Raw genomic sequence first — 19,773 nt, forward strand, 5'->3', positions numbered from 1 at the left:
AGAAGCCGCGCGTGACCGTACCCCACCCCCTACACCGGCCACGGTATGTGTGCCGCGCTTTATCAGCCCCCGCGGCGCGAAACTTTATTGCCGGCCGAACGATATTTCTCGTCGAATCAGCGGTTAACAAAAGAGGTGAAATACAAGTGGCGATGAGTGAAATTAGAGGATCGCTTCGTTGTAATTGCGATCGTGGTAATCCGGTGCGAACAGGAAGTTTTGGATCTCGTTGTTCGGCTATGTTTCGCTAATCGTGCCAATTCCTTCGATAACGTGAGGTGTTAGAAAAGATTGAATGGAAGTTTCCTGAATCTTTTCTTTTTCTTTCGACCTGATAAATAATAATGATTATTATTATTTATTTATGTCCTATAAGAGGAGAAGTATGTATCTCTCGTATCCGATACCAGAAACGCAGCAGAAATCTTGAGAGTAAAGGGACGATTAGTATTTTCTAAATCCGAATTCTTCGACAGTTTATTACACTGTCAGAGAGTCGATTAAAACAACTTTCCTATTAGTAATCGTCTTTAAGGTAAAAATCTCATCTCCACAGTCTCTTCTCCATATAGAACCATAAACCACGCATATTCGAAAACTGCCCCAAGAGAGGCAATCTAATTCCAATGTTCTTTCGCTATGAACACGACAAAACGTGGCCAGCCATACGAGGCCCGCCTGTCTTCAAGATCACAAGCACGAACAATGCGGGTCTCGAATAGCTTTCCAGCTCCTTTCCCGGCACCATTTCTCGCCGAGGTTCGTCGGCGCGCATGGGAGACACCATTCTACGCGTATACAAACGCGCAGCAGTTTAGCGCGGTGAAAACAGCAAAAAGGTACCATAGACTCTCTACGTCTACGTAGAAAAAACACGCACTTAGGTAATCGCGGTACGCCTGCGGGGGCAGCTGCGACGGTTCTTCTAATCAAAGAATTCCCAGCCGGAACGCCGGTGGAAAATTTAAATACGCGAGACGCATTCTGTGGTCGTCTGCGTCGTCATTGTCCTGGACGTCGTCGTTGTCGTCGTTGTCGTCGTTGTCGTCGTAACGAAATAAAACCCCACGGTAAAAGAGAGACATCTGTCGGTTCTTTTAATTACCGTGGTACGTGTGGCCCCAGCTAGAGGCTACCGCACCATGGACCTTACATTTTCCTTCCTTTTCTCTTCATCCCTTATCCCGCGCCCGCCCCTCTCTAGCTTTCTCTCTCTCTCTCTCTCTCTCTCTCGCTCTCTCTCTCGCTCTCTCCCTTCTTCGTCAACGAGCTTTTGTTGCTCCCTTTCCATCACCCTCGCGTCCTTCGTTCATACTCTATCAGATCTGGCTCGTTTGCATGATTCCGCTGCGTGGTCCGAGAATTGAAAATTCGCCTAGAAAGTCTTTCCTCCTGATAGACGACATTAGCATCGTTAGGAGCACGGCGAACAACTCGGTGTTGGAATTCTGTTGATTTAAGAAGTTTAACATTGATAGATACGATATTTATTTTCAAGTGGTAGTTCGAGCAGATTCGGTCAAATTAATCAGTACGTGGTTACGTTAGAAGATCGAATGAAACAGATTGTAGGTGATTTACGGGTTCAATGGAACGGAATCTGTAATTCCGCTGGAATAAAATATGCTACGATTACTGTCGCAATAACATTTTAGAAAATATTGTAAATAATGCAATCTATGAAAGCTTCCTATGGTAAATGCTCCAAATACTACTTCTACGAGTCAGTGCATACGAACAGCGTCGATCATAAAGATTAAATTATATTCAATTATCCGTCAACAATCATAATCTCGTTCGCTTGTAAGAAGAAGAAATTGAAATCCGTTACGTGTGTATTCTTCAATCTGATCCACACGTGGTCGATAAATCTGTCCAAATCCAAATACAGAAACAAATACAGGCCACAGAAACAATCAGCGAATTTCTGAAAACGTTTAAAAGATAAAAAGCCGACATTCTTCTTATCTCTTCGTTCTCTAGCTACAGTCTCCCCCACTTTTCTCAACCTACAACCCATTTCTCCTCTCTCACGTACTTCTATCCAGAGCCTCAGGGTAGACAATCCAAGGAGTTTTTAGGTTTAAGAGTCGCTGGATTTACGATTCAAGTATGACTGGTTGGGATGGAGCGGCGGCACGTCGCGGCCGGAGGATCGAGAAACAAGGCACGCAGGACGAGGCTACAAAGTAGCGGCAAGGAACGCCGTTGGAAACCGATGGCCGCGATGAAAGCGCGACGCAACCTCGAGGATTAACGGGCTTAGTTGCCGACGCAGGTGTCGTCGGGAAGGAGAACGCAAGCGAGAGCCGGATGAATTACGACAGGAGCGTCAGCCAGCCCAGCAGAACGTTGCTCGTTATATTTTGCGTAACATCCCGATTTTATGGGCCACCCTCACACCATCGTTCGCGCGTCTTCCTTCACCGTGGCCCATCCACGCGACTCGCAACAGAGACGCCAAATATCCTTCTCGCGGATCTGGCTACTCTTCGGCCGAGCGCAGTAAAACGTCGATAGATTTACATCGCATCTCTGTTAACAAGCAACGCGTCGTTCTTACTTCTCTGTATGCATATTCAAATTATTTAAATTTCATTTCATTACTTGTATTGATAAAAATGATCGTTCGAGATTCGAAATTAGATTCGTTCGCCCGAGTATCGCAGCAAACACTTTACTCGAGATATTCTTGCACATTGCGTTCATTCTTTCGCGCATTTACATTTTTCGTAAATACACAAACAGTCGCGGTTTCATTTCCTTTTTACCAACAGACAAAAATTCTGATTGTAGAGGGTTAATTTAATTTAACACATTGATCGCCATAGGAATTTGGTGATAGATCGGAACGATTCAACAGATAGTACGCTGTAATATCTGATTTTTGTAAGATATTTCGTGAAAATTACTACGCTCTTTTTTGACGAATTCTCATTATAATCGGTGTAAAAAAAGATTCCCAATGATCGTAGCGACAGTGAACGTTTACTCTTACGCCATACATCGTTCTTATGGCAAATTATAGAAAATGATCTGATTAAGAATGCAGTCGGACGAAAGTCCAAATGAAACGCGATCAAAGTTTTAGCCGAGCAGGATATCAATTCGACCATAGGACCCGGCTAACCAAAAGAGAAATCCGGTCGCGCGTATGAGCATTAATGGCTTTATAATCTAATGAATTTTTAGGTTAAGCGGCGAAAAGGCCAGCGGGAGATCCGGATAGGTTTTTTCCCCGGGATTTATTGCCGAGAAGGAAAAGATGAAAGCGAGAGAGTTCACTTATCTCTCGTTCGCCGTTACCTTCAGACCGATGCATCCCACATATGAAATAGATTTTGATTTTATTCCTGAAAAAAACGAGGATCTAAAGGATATCTGATAAATAACTGATATTTTGAAAATATTATTAATATCGGAGGAAATATTTAATTCCAGTTTTAAATCAGAAGGAGAAAGGAATGTTATACTACCGAGAAATTATTTTTTTTCGCCTTTTTCACATCTTTTTAAATTACCAAAGTATGGATTTTTTAATATGTACTTTTTCATTGAATAATCAACATTTTCGTTCATGATATCGAAATCAAATTTAAAACTCGATCGCATCGGCAAAGTTTAACACCATCCTAGATGCTCCGATTATCTTGTTTAATCTGCTAAAATATTTTTTCTCTTGTAATTGCTCGATCTTAGAGGACGCGAAAAAAGTCAGAAGCTTCAAGCTCTCGAAGTGGTTGAGATATCTTTGGTAGAAGAAGCTGCGGAAAGGTGCGTGTTAATCGTGCTCGAAAGTTTTTGCGTAATACTCGAATGATAGCGCGAAGTGTTCATTACAGAAGTGGTAAGATAGCAACGATAAATTAAGTGGAATATTATGTCTTACAATGGTACTTACATAGCGTGGCGATTAAGTATTTTTCCCCGCCATCTTCAAATTAACAAAACAAAATTAATAAGTGAAAATTTACTTCCATATTATGTAAACATTGCATGTTTGATTTAAAAAAAAATCTGACATTTACATAGATAAATGAGCGTGTAATTTTAATAAATTTGTACAGGTCGATTCCAAACTCTCAGGTCTCCAGTTTTTGACAGAATTTTCTTGGAAAATTTTCTTAGAAAAGGAGAAGGCGATCCCAAATTTCAAGCGTATACATATGTAGTAGGTACTTAATCGACATCAATGTTCGAGAAGAAAGCAGAGCACTTAATTCCGCTCGGTGGTCCCGTAACGACGTAATATCGTTCAGTTACTTGGAGTATTTTTATTACGTTCCCGCGGCGGCATGGTACATAAGGGAGGAGGGTGGCTAGGGCACAGACGACAACGGTAGTCGAGGGGGCGGTTTGCTGGGCTTAGGAAGCTATGCTCACGATATAACGAGAGCCATTATGATAAGCGGATGCATAGATTAGACATAACTCGTTAACCCGGCTGTATGCGACGTCTACGATGAAAGACGAGGTATCGATAATCAAGGATGCTTCTATTTAACAGGAAATCAAGCAGCCTGTGTCTTACAAACTGTTCAAACTGGTGTAAAAATTCTTATCGACTCTCTAAAAATCTACAATTGTTTGTTTGTGATTTATTATTATAGAATTGAATTATTACCATACGTAGGTTAGTGTCTTTATGAAACTTTCAACGAGGAAGATGTTATGGAGATAAATGACAAAGCCTTTAATTATAGCCGGAGAAATTAAAACGTGGACACGTAAAATTTTGTCTGCAACCAAATTTCGTTCTCTACTTTCGATTTAATGTTTCATGTAAAAATACTTCCCTTCCTGGTTGCACCACTGTAGCTCTACAGCAACCACCTTATATGATAATTCTTCGCTAAAATATTCTTTTTTATTTAACGAAAAAAGAAAACTCTCAACCGCTCGACACATCTATTCGCTCTCTTCTCAGAATGCATATTCGAAAAGTCTATTTTATTTGGATTCGTAATAGAAAGTTAGGAGCTCGTCGACAGTAGTATTTTTATCAGACAAATTTGAAGACAATTGAACGCAGCCAGGCGGGAGAAAAGCGAGGAAGTGAACAAACAAGCTTGGTAAATTATCGGGGGAATACGAGTAGGAGGGTTAAGCGGGGTCGGTGAAAAGCCACGACGAAAGCTTGCAGGTAACTTAAGCGCACAACTGAAGGGAAATACGACGGAAAAGTTTCTAGAACAAAATGATACGACACTGCGTAAGATTCGCTTTGAAGTCAGGTCCGCGCCATTCTTTGTACAAATTGGAAGGAAAGCGCGGCGTAAAAAGCTCCGCTCCGCCCGGAGGTTAATACGTTTATGTAGGAAAAATTATTTTTAATTTTTTCTAGAACCGCCTCTGACGAGAGAGAAGTGTACAAGCACACGGGCGCAAGGGTGTGGCAGAATGCGCGGCACCGCCGTGTAAGAATTTCTTAATTAGATTCGAGCAGCTGCCCTCCGCGCTTCTCTTTCTTTTCTTCCGGCCAAGAAATTCCCCCGTAGCTCCGCGATAGTTGACACAGCGGCATACTAGTCGACGCGTGCTTCGCGTCCAAATATTCGAGCATTATTACACATTTTTCTCCTTTGAGATAATAGACTCTGTCAGATTTGTAATTGAGACTCTAATGAAACCACATACCTAAGAATATGATCTCGCAGATTTCACGCTCGAACCGGCTACCACGCCGCTGCGCTTGAATTAACAGCGCTGTAAGAGCTTGCGACGAACCGATTGCCCCGTGCGATCGAATTTCAAATCGATATATCGTAAAATAAATTATAAATACCTGGTTGCAGGACTCGCTCTCCTTACATAGAACATGATAATTAATCCTGAACCCGATAAAAATCAGATAACATTATGGAAACTACGAAAGCATTAACAGTTGGTCGAAAGAATCGGAGATAAATCGAATAATTTAAAGTCTAAATCTGTCGCTTAGCATTAGTACCGAGAATGTTAAACCTATTCTTGTCTCGACCCATTCATTTAAGAATCGTTACCGCTCTCTTCTGAATCGAGAAAGATCAACTGGGGAACGGAGAAGCACGATGAAATTTTGGCATTTAGAAACACGTAAACCGGTTAGCAGTAGTTGGTGGGGATAGAGAACACGTATGGTCCAGCGCGACCGTGGTAGGGATAGCCATAAATTTTGATAATACCAAAATTGTGACAGAACGAAGAAAAATCCCCGCGAGGCTGCGGTGCAAAGTGCGAATAAATCGTTGCGTGTGCCTTTGTCAACGAAACATGAAAGGTTGGGCGTGCAAAGGGGTAAGAGAGAGAGGTGGCCGACCCAAAGAGAAAAACCGAGCGAGAACGACGTGACGCGAACGGAAAGGGTAGGGAGAACAGACCGAGGCGCTGGGGTTGACCACGTCGTCTGGTTTTCGACCGACTCTCTGTCTGTCTCTCCCTTTCTCTCTCTCTCTCTGTCTCTATGCGTGCGTGCGTACATTTTTATCAATTATTAAGAACTGTGGCGTGCTTTTGCAACCGGGAGCGTTGGTGATGGTAAAGTTGCTTTCGTCCTTGTCGCTGGTGTATCCACTGTAACCAGTCGACGATACCCTATGCCCATCGATTTTTTGTTTCTTTTTCCAACGCTCTTCCTCCTCCTCCTGCTTTTCCTCGTCTCACTGTCCCTTTCTTTCCTCCTGCCCTTTTTCTCTCTTCCCTCCGCTTTTCTCTCGTTCTCCATTTGCGTCAAACCCCTTTCTCTCGCTTTTTCTGCGTGATTCTCTCTTTTTCTTGCCCACCCCCTCTGCACGCTCCTTGCCTGCCTCTGGCCAACGCTGTGCCGTGGACATTAATAACGGCCACGGCTAACCACCGTCAACCCCTTTTGCCAGCGTTACCGTGTCCAGCCACGGAAAGTGCGAGAGTAATAATAAAATATACGAAATGTAGGCGACCATCGTCGCCGCTCGTCCCCGGCTCGTCCCCGGCTCGTCCCCGTGAAAAACAAACACCGCGACACGCTTTGCTGTATTCCTTTCGTTATGCCGCCTGGGGTACGACGATCGTGAAAGATTAGGGTAATTTGCGTTAAATAACGACACGTCGGGATAACTAAGCAAAAGGCCGACGGGGTGGGACGAACCTCGCTTTCGACACTTTTCTCGGTGTTCGAATTAGAGATTTTCCTCCCGAGGATTACGTTTAATTGTCAAGGTGTCGCTGGTCCTGACAACAACCACATAAATTGCGAAGAACGCATTTTTCCAGAAATGAAAAGAATTCAATGTTATTCAATTATACTCGCAATGAAATAATAAGAGACATGTTTGTCCATATTATTAGTGTTACTATAGGAAACGAAATCATATTTGACACATTTTAATTACTTCTAAGCTGTATTAATCAGCGATGTTGTTAAATGTTAAATTACGGTTATATTACTGTACCTAAAACATCATGAAATTGCTATTGTAGATGGTTTATTTTTGATCGTGAGACTGTACAAGTAGAACAGGTAAGACAATGGCCAGACAGGCAGCAGATCTAAAATGCACCGTTCATCGAACATTCGATACCTTTTATTTATTTATTTATATTAGAAAAAGGCATCAATAAATACAGAAATTATAGCATTTTCATCGAAAAAGAAAACATCTTTTTTACGTATAAAATAAATATTATATTTGCGTAAGCAATACGTTGAAAATAGCAAAGTGCGCCTCTTCTATGCTGGTCAAATATCTGATATTTCTTTAAACGTCTTAAATATTTTATTCCAACGATCGAAGGTATTCTAGTGAAAGAAATTGTCCACTTGGGAAAAACACTGGAAATTCATAACTTTGAAATATTTTGCGTCTCTTGCATAAAAACAATTAACCATATCGTAACCTTATGGTTCGTGCAAAAAATTACACGTGGACAATAACGAACCTTTTAATTACTGTTGATGAACACATGGATATACGTGTATCGTACTTAACTTATATCTGGCAGACGACCGTGCACAGCGTCAACGACGTTACTGGGAGATGCTCCCGAAAATTCATAAACTTTTCTGCATTGGACAGAACATTTTCCCATGTATTTAAATTTTAACGAGGACACGCCTAAAGACGGATGGACAAAGTGTATAAAGACGAGACCAGTTAGAGGAAAAAGAATTTTTCGTGCGCGACTTTTAAAAACTTTTCTCACGGAACTCACGGAATTTTTTTAGAACTTTGAGCTTAGTAATATTGAATTATGAATGCGAGCTTAGCAAGTCATGTTCAATTTATCATTATGTAAGACATATTTTATATAACAACAATCTTTTAATAATAAATATATAATGTTTTCCTACCTTTTAGAGTATACAATGAAACGATAAGCATTCGGAAGGCAAGATGGCATCCAGGATCTACGAATGACTCTCATTTGCTAGTTCTAACATCTGAAAATACATTTCGGTAATTAAGAATTATTCTTATACAATAACTCTGATAGAATTCCATTAATCTTCTAAGTCTGCTAAACATTATTATATACTTGGATTAGACTAACGTTTCTTATACGTCGCGAGTATAATTTATTCTTTCCGTCTAATTTTAGTCTTTCGTTCAAAATTTCTGAAATTTGTCGTTCGTTTAATCGTTAATCGAACAAGAAGTTTTGTACGGTTGGCTTAAAATATGCCAGAAAATATCTTAAAACTGATAATTTCATCTTCTGCCAGTTTATACGAATGCGAAGTGGGTAATAAACCAAAGTACCTAAAATCCTGGAAAGTTGGTCGTGTACCATTTGGTTCGCCATCGAGGATACCAGACTTCACATCTTTGGGTGACATAGCGGTGGACTTTGATTTCGCAACGCCTACTCTACGCAGGCCAGAACTGTTTATTGGCAAAGACATAAACAAGGTATAATTCTAGGACTAAGAAATGTTATAAAATAGCACTAAAATAGTACCATACAAAGAAATTTTATCGAGTATTATATTTCAGGATAATGTGGTTGATTGGAATCAAATTGAATGGCCGATTCTGGTTCTACGTGGAAATGGAGAAGTGCTTATTGTTCGTGGAGATATTTTGCACGATATGTACGTGATTATGTGTTCCTTTCGTCCCTGAAATTTCTATCGGTATTCGTATTAATTGATCGAACTTTTTACATCGCGTTATCATCTTATTTTTTTATGTGGGTTTAGTCCTTTTTGGTTTTATCATATCATAACATTGTATAAAAATTATAAGAACTTCAATTTTCTCCTCAATGTAATAATTCTTTCACGTGTGCTTATTAATTTGATTAAGTCATGAAAATCCAGTGGTATCGGGATCACTCTCTATGTATCCTCCAGCCGACGATAATTATGGAATAGACTCGTGTTCCATCATGTGTCTACAAACTACACCGCCGATAGTGATCGTCGCTATGTCTACTGGGAAGATTTATCATGCAATTTTGTTGAAAGAAGAAACGATCAACGACGATGATAACGATAGAACGGTGAGTGTTCTTTTTAAGTTGTTCCTTGCAATTTGTTTTTTACACTTACGTAGTGTTTTGTAATTCGTAATCCAATGAATCGTCTGTATTTCGAAATTTGCAGATTCATCGAATCATACATAATCATTTTTTAGGAGAAGATATTTCTTATAAAAATTTGAAATTAATTAATTCTCTGTATTTAATCAACATTTGTGGCTTTCAGACTTGGTCACAGTATGGTTCGACTTACAATTTTCACACACCAGAGGATGCATTATACGTTTATGAATGCGTGGAAATAGATCTAGGTCTGTTTTTCGCAGATAACGATGAAAAATATAATTGTCCGATACATCTTCACGCTGACAAGCATAACAAGTCGAGGTAAGTTTTTATAGTTATCTATTCCTTTTATAGTTATTCCGTATCCATAAGCGTAATAAATATGAAATTTATTTATAGGTATTTCTGTTCTCACAATGCTGGAATCCACATGATCACTCTGCCGATGGTTTCTCAGTTAGATGAATACATAAACGCTTCGAAAGGTAAGAAAGATTAATTTTTCGGTTAATTTACATTTTTGATTCTGTTTATTTTATCGAGCTGCAAGAAAAAACCGGTGTATATTTATTGAAATTTACTCGGTGTGGTCCGAATACCGTTTCTGAAAGTAAATTCTTTCAGAAAACGAAGATACATGTTTACCATCGTTATCGAATCAACCCAGTTTGCAGTACTTAATCTGTAGAAGAACCAAGCACACAGAACAAAACGAAGCTACACCAATTCTTGGATTTGGACTACTGCAAGAGCCATGCGTTTTAGTAGCTTTGTTACATACCGGTGATGTCGTCACCCGTTCTGTTATCGATCTTTACTACTTTCCAGAAATCGAGCTTCCAGAGCTTATAATTGACAAAAAAAAAAAAGTGAGCAATCTATTTTTTTCTTCAGTTACTTAATGACCATCCTATATATTTATATCACACAAACTAAACAAAACATTCTGCTATTTTCATGTAGAATTTAATACATAATCTGATATAAATTATAGGTAAACAAGGAGACGTTCGACATGTACATAAAAAGGTTGCTAAAACGTGAAACATCACAACCCCTTATCAAAATTGGTTCGAAATCTGTCACTCCGCGGGAATGTTTACAGGTATTAAATAATATAAATAAATAAATGATTGATTTCAATGAAAATAAAAAAAAAAATGATTTCCGTAACTAGCTTTTATATCACGCCACGGATGTCTTTCGTAAAGAATATTTTGTCAAACATGATACAGTGAGGAAAGAAATCGGGAAGAAAATGCGTGCGTTGAAAGTAATAAAAACCCAGTTATTAAAAGAATTAGATACTTTGCTAGAAACAAAGAAAAAATTGCATCAGACTGCTGAACAGTTGGCTGAAAAGTATGAAGATATTAAGGATGAGCAAGAAAAATTAGCGCAAAGGTAAGTCACGTAATTAGTCTGAACTCTAAATCATAAATCTTGTTAGTATTTTCGATCTTTAACAAAACGTGTTAACAAAACATTACACTGTTATGGTTACTATACCAATAATATGTTACAGTAATTTACTATGAAAGCTTATGGGTTTACAGAGCAAAAGAAGTATTACGACTAGTGAATTACAAGGAACCGTCTATGACTCCTATTGAAAGAGCAGAAGCAGAGGAATTAAGGAAAATGGAAATAAAAATAGAAGAAATGAAAATCAAATTGCTAGAACTGAAAACAAAATCGGAGCAAACTGGGCCTATAGAGAATAATGAAAACATTGGAAAGAAAAGAGAAATTGTTTTTAGAGGTGATCAAGAAAACGCCATCAAAAACAACTTGGGACAAATGTGTGTACTGTTATCGTGTAATAAAAATATATTAATTAGATACACAGTTTCTTCCGTTAAGATAATCCGTTTCTTTTATTTCACAGGGCAAAAGATATAAAAGACTTAATTACAGAAGTCAAAAAGTTGGAGGAAGAAGTGAGTATTTGAATTGAATGATAAAGTGTATTACTATCGTTATTTGCAAAAATTGTAAATTACTTTACCTCAAAATATAGGATTTTCGTATAATAAAAAATGATTTTATTTGCAAAATAATTTATTACACTACCTATACATTTGTCCTATATCAACCACATTATTGGCATAAAGAATACTTCCAATAACTTCTCGCTTTGAATTTCTCTTTTAAGTATTAATATAGAAGATACATATATTAGATGCAATATAAATGATATCAACTTTAAATGACGACATATTAAATATTATCGTATTACTTCAATTTCAAGTACATTTATCAAGAAATTAAATTATTAGTGTAATTAACAAATTAGTTGTCAAATAAAATTAAATAAATTAGCAATGTTTCTTTCAATAATGTTATCATTACACTTGTGAAAACATTCGATTTGTTTCTAAAACGATCGCAATTTTTCTTAACAAAGAAAAATCCTACCAATTTATCTGCATGTTATTTCTGTAATCATATTCCTTCGACCACAAAGCATTGTTCAAGGCACAAAAATATAATGAGAAACATCATTAGAATCTTCCATAACTTTTGACTGTAGCAATTTAATCTCAAGTCTCAACTTTTCTTTTTCCATTTCTTGTTTTCGTATCTCGTTTGAATAACAATTGATCTGTAACTTTAACTTGTCCTTTTTAAGTTTTAACATTTCAGTTTCGTGATATAGTTTCCCTTTCTCTGCACGAAGTACTGCCAGTTGCTCCTGAAGTAACTGATGACTGGCTTCGTCCGATAATATTACTTCCGATGTATCGACATCTGCTTTTAAAGTCGTTGTCGATTTTGAACCATTTATTTCGCTCTCAGGCCCACTATCTGGCTCTGCCTCGGCATTTGTAGCCTCTTTCATGATCCAAATCCTAGAGTCTGTAGATTCATTAAAAGTATTTGGTGACGATTTTGCAGTTTGGTGTGACTGAGGTGTAAGAGATCTAGTTTGTTGTTTAGGTGAGGTAGATGTTCCTTTTATTTTTTCCATGTCAGTAGTAGGCTGGATGGTTTCAATATCTAAAACTGACACATCATGATAACATAATATCACACGTTCTTTTCTCCAAAAATAAAAACATGATTACAATTATAATTACAATTAATTATAATTACCTCTGGTACTGGGAGACTGACTACCATCTACATTATGTGACAAATGATTGTTACAATAGGTATTAAATTCTCTCTCATCTACGAAAACAGAACCATCAGCGTTCACGATAGACTCAACAATTACAGATGGATCTTCATCTTGCATCACTAACTCTCCTACAATTTCACCATTTGCTGCTATAATATCCCCATCATTATTTGTTCTTAATAGTTCACCTTCTGTTGTATCAATTTCATCAACTACTTCTTCTTGAGTTAATTGACCACTGTAGGAATCATCACCATCATTTCCTTCGCTTACTTCCAATTCTGTTGGTAATCCCTGAAAAATAATTTATTTAATAAATATACTAATGAATTTTGTATCATGAAATTTAGCTGTCTCACATCCTGTCCCCAAGGAGATTCTTGTTCCTTTTTTATCCTTTTTATCGTTTGTGCAATTTCATCTTCAGATTCAGAATACACTTTCCCATCATTGTTTCTCCCTTGCATCTTCTCTATATCGTGAATTTTTTTAAACAGTTGATACGCTCTCTCAGGTGTTATATTCCTCTTTTGTTTATTAGCAGCTGCTATATTAAATAAATCTTTAGAGCGAAGTATCTTGTTTGTTCGTAATCGTACATATTCTTTTAATCTTTTGCGATCAATGTGTAACTGCATGAGATCTTGTACTTCCTGCTTAATTTCACCGCATAATTTCCTTTCTTGTGGAAGATTCTTAAACAGTTCCTAATTAAAGGAAGATAGAATCAAATACACTATTACAAAACTTAACTTAGTATCATTTTATTACTATTATTTACCTCTGAGATTTCATGATTATGTTCATTATTGACACTAGTTACCTCTAGCTTTGTACCATCTTTTGATGCTCTTAACATAATATGAGCAGGACAATTTGTTCTTATCGATCTAAATAAAACAATATTTATAAAATATATTTGAAGATATGAATGTGTTTTCTTATATCCATTTAGTAGGACAAAATAATTATTATAGGAATCTAATTTGAATAGTATATAATTTTATAAACTAACTGAGACTGTCTTCTACCAGCTCCACGTGGTAAAAACTTCTGACCGCCATAAATACATGCATATTTGACAGAATAATATTTTAAACGCTCGCTTATTGGACGAGCAGTTTTCATATGAGCTCCACTAACTGTTCTGCTATCTCTTCTCCAGTAGTGGACCAGACTACGCTTTGAGAACTTCTCCAGTTTATGTTCTAATTCTTCGTAGCTATCAAACATTTCTCCCAAATGAAAAGATACATCCTCATCTTCCACAGTATTTATATCCATCATAAAAGTGACAGTTAACAGTCTATTTTATAAATAAGTATGTATTACTTACTAATCAAAGAATAGGTATACAGTACATTGGAAGGTTATTTGTATTCATTAGTATTCATTTTCGTGTCATTTTACAGGAAATAAATGTTGCAAAAAAGCGAACGTTCTAAAAATCTAAATCGAATCTTGTATAGTCGTTAAAGACCATGTATTATATGTTAAAAATAAAATGAAGGTTAGAATATGTTGGGACAAATGAAATAACATCATTGAAATTATTGTTTGCATTATTGTTTAATTCGACTTCTACTAACGAAAAAAATCTCTCGATAGCAATACATTTGAAGCAAGCACATTGTTTCTCTTATTCGAAACTTTGAGGTTAGATTTCAATTTGATTGGCGTGGTAGAAGCCAGGACGACGAAACCGTGAATACAGCCAAATAGAATTACTCAAGAGCCGGACAAAGACGGGCGGGATTTTTTGTCTTCTACTAATTTTCAATCTTTACAGTGCGACTTACGTCCTGTCATATTTTTTAGCATTTTTTTCTATAATATCTATATAATGTTCTATAATATCCAATTGTCACAAAAACCTGTACCTTGATTTTGCGCCATTTCTAATACAGAACAAGTGACTGAACTACAGCGCAACTGTTGTAATTTACTGCACATTCAGATATTTTTTTAGATTTAGAGTAATTTGATCCCCGCCATAAAATAATCTGCCAATATTTCTCACAAGCATAAATTCATTGATTATCCTCGATATCAAATAAACAAAAGTTATATAAACTGTTATAAAACATAATAACCTATCATTTAGTATTACAACAAAGTGATAAGTCAACGATATATTCAAAATAATATTTATTGATATTAATATACAGATTTTTCAAAAGAATTCTAAGATATCTTCGGGTGGCTTACAAATTTCTAGTTTACATGAAACTTTATCTTTTGCTATTTTTATACATAAATTTTTATGTATTTTCAAAATAGAATTATAAACCAAAGAATATAATTATTAATGCAGCCAGTCATTATCATCTTCTGTATCTATGGGGGGAATGGGTGGTGGTTCATTTTGTAATATAGAAGACACCTGTAGAAAACATGATTTAAAATACATCTGGAATTAAAATGAATATGAATAAAAATAATTATATAATTATTTTCTTAAAACCTGTCTGAAGTCAGAAATTTTTGGTTCTGTATTGCTAATTTTTGAAGCATCAGTTTCTGTATTATTAGTAGGTAATTCTAATTCAACATCATTAGTTTCATCAGTATTATACAAAACTTGTAATGTAACATTCTAGAATTATATTTTCATTAAAGATTATAAGAAATGGTATATAAGTATATATGAATTAACTTGTTCATATACTTACTTTTATTGTAGTTGCTATTATTGCTCTTATATAACTTATAGAGTAGTATTCATCTACAAATTTATCTGATAAAATGTGGTAAATTCTATTCATTATATATTTGATTTCCTTGTTTTTATTATTATTCTAAGAAACACAATCATAAATATTAAAATATATAAAAAATGTATAGCATAAGAACAGTAGATGAAAAGCCTTACTTCATTTACTTCTTTAGAACTTGCAACTTGCTCTGTGGAGCTGCATTCTTCAGAAATCTTAAGCATTTTGTTTTCTAATACCACTGTTTCTTCCTTATATCTTTTATTAAGTTCCTTCGCTTCTTCTAAATCTTTCTTCATGTTACTGAATGCAGTATTTGCATCTTCTAAAGATATTTCTAATTCTTTAATAGTTTTGTGCAAGTTCTCATTAATTTGTACTAAAGATTGTTTCTGAGTTTCAAGATCTTTTACTTGTTCTGCATAAAAAATTGAACTATTATATAACCAATATACCGTTATATGACTAATAAGAGTATTCATTTTACCTTTTGATTCATTTAATTCTTTTTCCAATATGCTTATTCTCTCTCTCATTTCATTTAATTGAGTGAAATTATCAGTAGCTATATTATCTATATTCTTGTATGGTTGATTAACCTTTTCTTCAGACGTACTCATGGCTAACAACATTTTCAGAATATTATCCAAAGCCGTTTTATCTTTTATAGGAGATGTAGCATTTTGAAGTTCAAGAACATGAAACTATATATGACACATAATAGTATTTTAATAAATAAATATAAGTTTTTCAGCATATATGTACCTTGTCAAGCACTTTTTGCACATTATCAGCTATCTTAGACATTCCCATTCTGAGTTCTGCATTTGTCATTCGAGTTTCAGACAATAACATATTTAACCCTGGATCTATTATTGTTGGTACTGTTGAAGTTACTGTCTGTGACTGTAATGAATATACCTGACCATCCATGGTAATAAAGTTTGGCTACAATAAATCCATATGTTAATAATACAAGATGATTATTAAGTATAAATATATTTTTCAACACATTTAAATTTATATACTTGTATTTGCGTGGGTGACCATTGAGGAGTAATCACAGATGGATTAACAAAAGATTTGCAAGGAGTATTTGTTGTTGATACATCACTTTTTAGTTTTAATGCCTTATGTGAATTTTTTAATATTTCATCTTCAGATTCTGCTGGAGATTGTTTTTTCTGTAATTCTTCTTGAAATGATTCGACCTAAGATTACGAGATTATAAAATTAAATCAAAATATAAATTAAATTTTGCTGCAAATATATTATTTAAAATTATATTAAACATTTACTTACCTTCTTTTGACGAATCGGTTTATATGGTATGTCATCCTACAAATATGTTATTCATTATTGACTTCAAGATTCAATTACATGTATATATAACTAGACTAAAAGCACTTGAGTATACTTCAGTATCTTCAGAGTCAGTAGTAGTAGATGGGAGTTTTGGTAATATAGATTGTCCCATTTTCGCCATTCGTGATATAATAGAAGCTTTACCACTTGGAATTTTATGCAAATGGGAAGTTTCCCCAGATGTTTGTATATCTGCTACTTGTACTTCTATTAAGATATCTTTCTCCTTGGGAAATCCTGGTCCTAGACTGATCTATAAAACAATCATGTTTAAAATACATGTGTATTTACAATATACTGTTGCTTATTAAAACCTCATGTAAAACCTGTTTATTAGAAGGCACAAATAATATTCTTTTTAATCCTTTAACGCTCCCTAAAAGTGTTCTTTCCCAATTATCATCGATAGATATTTCTACTGTCATTGTTTGAAATGTTGTGGGAATGTCTTTAAGAGGCTGTGTTATTTCCGTTACAATAAAATATTTGATGGATATATTGTCTCCTTCTTTTACTGTTACATCTTTATTAACTGGTGATAAATCTTGATAAAGTACATTTTCTATCCTCCCATTTTTTGAAAAATATCTTGCTAAACCTACTTCTCTTGCAAATTCTATGCAAATATCATTATTTTCAAATAAAATTGACCAGTTCTCCTTATTACTATCATAATAACTTGAATAATTGTTTGGTTGTATTACATATAAAAAATCTGGTGTTAATGTAACAACTGATACATGTTCTTGTTTGCTTTTATATAATACAATTTGATATATTCTTGTTGCAAGATTTCCTGTAAGAGCCATACCAAGCTTGCCAATTGAAATATAAGCCCCATTTTGCCTATAAGTAACATTAATTATTACATATCCAAAACAAACAATTAAAATAAGAAAATATACTCAAACTCACAATTTGAAAGCATGTACTGCTTTAGCTATTATGACTTCTGTTTTGTTCGAAATTGTTTGAGTCAAAGTACGGGGTGTATTTAATTTTTTAGAAATTTGTTTTGTCGAAGAGCAACTATCTAATGTCTTAGCTTGTAATCCAAAAATAGCAGCCAAATTTGATCTAAAATAAAAAATACACATTTATTCTAAGCATGTTCTTGCAATTGCTAATTAATTGAATTAAAATTAAAGAAACCACCAGAAAAGAATGACGTTAAATTCTGTAGTGGTTATAAATTCTATAACCTTCGTATAAATATAAATTATATTTCGTACGAGTCATACCCAATTACATTTTTTTAATGTTATATATTAATACAATTAGTAGTTTATGAAGAAAGTAAACATACCCCGCTGCTGGCATAAAATCAGATTCATCATTGTCTCGTAAAATTTTATCGAGATTCGGTACCTGAACATTTCCTACATTCATGACTATAAATTAAATTTCTTAAATAAGAGTTTTTTCTGTGCACTAAAAGAACAACGAAAAATATAAACTTAAACTACCTATAAACAGTAAATGACACTTTGTTACGTACAAATTACATGACTAATAAAATCAACGACAGGTGGCGTAATACTTTCTATTCATAAAAGTTAAAAAGTTACAGCTTCAATTCTATAAGTAATGTAAAATTTTTCAACAGTTCATTTAGAAACAGATACAGATACTAATTACGTTAAAATCTGACTAATATGAAATATTAAAATATACATAATAATGAACAAAATTACAATTATAAAAATTTATATCCATTACACTCTAGATACAATATTATAAAAAATATAAATTTATTGTATATATTCTATATTTTTTCTAAGATAGAAATAAATGTCGACTGTCTATATATGGACTATAATAATATAATTTATTAAGAAAAATTGATATATACGTTTTGTTACATATATATATCTATACACGTAGCATTCTATATACATATATGGTACTACATTCATAAAATTATTTTAGTTCAAAAGTATAATGCACTCCTTTTCCTGGATATTGTTTTGCTGTCTGAAAGGGAATATTCATATATTAATCATTAAGCATAAAATTACAATATCTTATTTTTGAATGAAGATATAATCTTACTCTAGGTTGACTGCATTTAATTGAAAAGTAATCGATCATAAAGTAAGTTAGTACGAAGCCAACATAAATAGCAGCACCCTTCAGGTCACTGATGGATTGGCGAACACCATAGCTACACCGATCTCCTTGCAGCAAATCGAAACGCTTAGGTAACTACAAATGAAATAGCAGGATTAATTTATTATTATTATTTATTATTATTATTTATTATTTAGCATCAAATTACAATTATAGTTTAATACTATCAAATACCTACAGTTTCTCCATAACATATTCTTGGTCCAGGATGATCCCAAGGATAATAAGGATCTTTAGCTTCTGCGCTTATCAGCGGTATGTTTGGATAATCTATAAGACTATCTTTATCTGGAGCATAAGCTTTATATTCATCAATATGCATATTATACTTTTCTGCAGCAGCAATCCATTCCTCTTCCGTTTTTGGATAGGGGCCTGGTAAATGTTTCTTTTCATAAGGGTCTGTAATACATAAAAAAAATATAATTAATGAAATTTTTACATCCCAAACAATCGTCTTATATAAGTTCCTATATAAGATTTTAACCTATCAAAAATACGAAAAGAACCTTTAATTACTCTACACAAATATAAATGTTTTGCTTACGTAATTTTTCCAATACAGCCCTGTGGTCACGCAATTTAACAAGCTGTTCATACTTTCTAATAAAGCTAATAAGTGGTGTATTTTTCAGTACTTTTGACAAATTTCTACCCTGTAGCGCAGCCATTTTCAATAACTCGTATGCGTGGACATAGGATGATGCATGGAAGACCAATATTATATACTAATATCAGCTGATATGTATTGAATATGTATGGAAGCGTACATTTTTATTTAATATTTATTATTATAGATAATATATCTATATTTTTTTTAAATCTGCATTTATTCTAATAAAATATGAAATCAAGGGCGTTTTAAAGTACACTAGTTTGAATTTCCCTAAACATAAAAATCTAATTGTTAATGTTTCACAGAATATAAAAGCAATG

At 34.7% G+C, this 19,773-nt stretch overlaps 4 protein-coding genes across 8 annotated transcripts in view; 1 reads left to right on the forward strand and 3 right to left on the reverse strand.

The window, feature by feature from the left end:
* The window catches only part of LOC126865695 (nuclear pore complex protein Nup88), a 77,755-nt gene extending 66,208 nt beyond the window's left edge, over nucleotides 1-11,547 (forward strand). The window contains exons 3-13 of the mRNA XM_050618510.1: nucleotides 8,316-8,414; nucleotides 8,681-8,867; nucleotides 8,952-9,049; nucleotides 9,264-9,459; nucleotides 9,665-9,825; nucleotides 9,904-9,989; nucleotides 10,129-10,373; nucleotides 10,499-10,609; nucleotides 10,682-10,908; nucleotides 11,061-11,306; nucleotides 11,393-11,547. Coding sequence (XP_050474467.1) covers nucleotides 8,316-8,414; nucleotides 8,681-8,867; nucleotides 8,952-9,049; nucleotides 9,264-9,459; nucleotides 9,665-9,825; nucleotides 9,904-9,989; nucleotides 10,129-10,373; nucleotides 10,499-10,609; nucleotides 10,682-10,908; nucleotides 11,061-11,306; nucleotides 11,393-11,456 — 1,720 coding nt within the window. The 3' untranslated portion in view covers nucleotides 11,457-11,547. The remainder of the gene's footprint in view (nucleotides 1-8,315; nucleotides 8,415-8,680; nucleotides 8,868-8,951; nucleotides 9,050-9,263; nucleotides 9,460-9,664; nucleotides 9,826-9,903; nucleotides 9,990-10,128; nucleotides 10,374-10,498; nucleotides 10,610-10,681; nucleotides 10,909-11,060; nucleotides 11,307-11,392) is intronic.
* On the reverse strand, nucleotides 11,522-14,607 carry LOC126865698 (uncharacterized). Of its 4 annotated transcripts, none has more exons than XM_050618513.1 (6): nucleotides 14,509-14,607; nucleotides 13,644-13,934; nucleotides 13,410-13,518; nucleotides 12,988-13,335; nucleotides 12,601-12,922; nucleotides 11,522-12,510 (listed from the first exon to the last, which is right to left on the reverse strand). In XM_050618513.1, the coding sequence occupies exons 2-6, from the start codon at nucleotides 13,913-13,915 to the stop codon at nucleotides 11,978-11,980; spliced, it is 1,584 nt and encodes a 527-aa protein (XP_050474470.1). In that variant the 5' UTR covers nucleotides 13,916-13,934; nucleotides 14,509-14,607; the 3' UTR covers nucleotides 11,522-11,977. The 4 variants fall into 4 exon arrangements, with proteins under 4 accessions (XP_050474470.1, XP_050474472.1, XP_050474471.1 ...); XM_050618515.1 differs by lacking the exon at nucleotides 14,509-14,607 and adding an exon at nucleotides 13,965-14,364 and having other exon boundaries at nucleotides 13,644-13,890; XM_050618514.1 differs by lacking the exon at nucleotides 14,509-14,607 and having other exon boundaries at nucleotides 11,522-12,504; nucleotides 13,644-14,375.
* A 154-nt stretch (nucleotides 14,608-14,761) lies between these two features.
* Nucleotides 14,762-18,230, reverse strand: LOC126865693 (FK506-binding protein 15). Of its 2 annotated transcripts, XM_050618507.1 has the most exons (12): nucleotides 18,014-18,229; nucleotides 17,623-17,784; nucleotides 17,034-17,553; nucleotides 16,760-16,960; nucleotides 16,645-16,680; nucleotides 16,371-16,553; nucleotides 16,108-16,290; nucleotides 15,830-16,046; nucleotides 15,501-15,760; nucleotides 15,301-15,426; nucleotides 15,093-15,224; nucleotides 14,762-15,011 (listed from the first exon to the last, which is right to left on the reverse strand). In XM_050618507.1, the coding sequence occupies exons 1-12, from the start codon at nucleotides 18,094-18,096 to the stop codon at nucleotides 14,934-14,936; spliced, it is 2,181 nt and encodes a 726-aa protein (XP_050474464.1). In that variant the 5' UTR covers nucleotides 18,097-18,229; the 3' UTR covers nucleotides 14,762-14,933. The 2 variants fall into 2 exon arrangements, with proteins under 2 accessions (XP_050474464.1, XP_050474465.1); XM_050618508.1 differs by lacking the exon at nucleotides 15,093-15,224 and having other exon boundaries at nucleotides 14,762-15,038; nucleotides 18,014-18,230.
* A 284-nt stretch (nucleotides 18,231-18,514) lies between these two features.
* LOC126865706 (NADH dehydrogenase [ubiquinone] 1 beta subcomplex subunit 8, mitochondrial) lies at nucleotides 18,515-19,558 on the reverse strand. Its single transcript, XM_050618535.1, has 4 exons — nucleotides 19,385-19,558; nucleotides 19,016-19,239; nucleotides 18,760-18,912; nucleotides 18,515-18,681 (listed from the first exon to the last, which is right to left on the reverse strand). The coding sequence occupies exons 1-4, from the start codon at nucleotides 19,506-19,508 to the stop codon at nucleotides 18,628-18,630; spliced, it is 555 nt and encodes a 184-aa protein (XP_050474492.1). The 5' UTR covers nucleotides 19,509-19,558; the 3' UTR covers nucleotides 18,515-18,627.
* Between the last annotated feature and the right edge of the window lie 215 nt (nucleotides 19,559-19,773).

Source organism: Bombus huntii, chromosome 5 (assembly GCF_024542735.1).
Source record: "Bombus huntii isolate Logan2020A chromosome 5, iyBomHunt1.1, whole genome shotgun sequence".
Lineage (NCBI taxonomy): Eukaryota > Metazoa > Arthropoda > Insecta > Hymenoptera > Apidae > Bombus > Bombus huntii.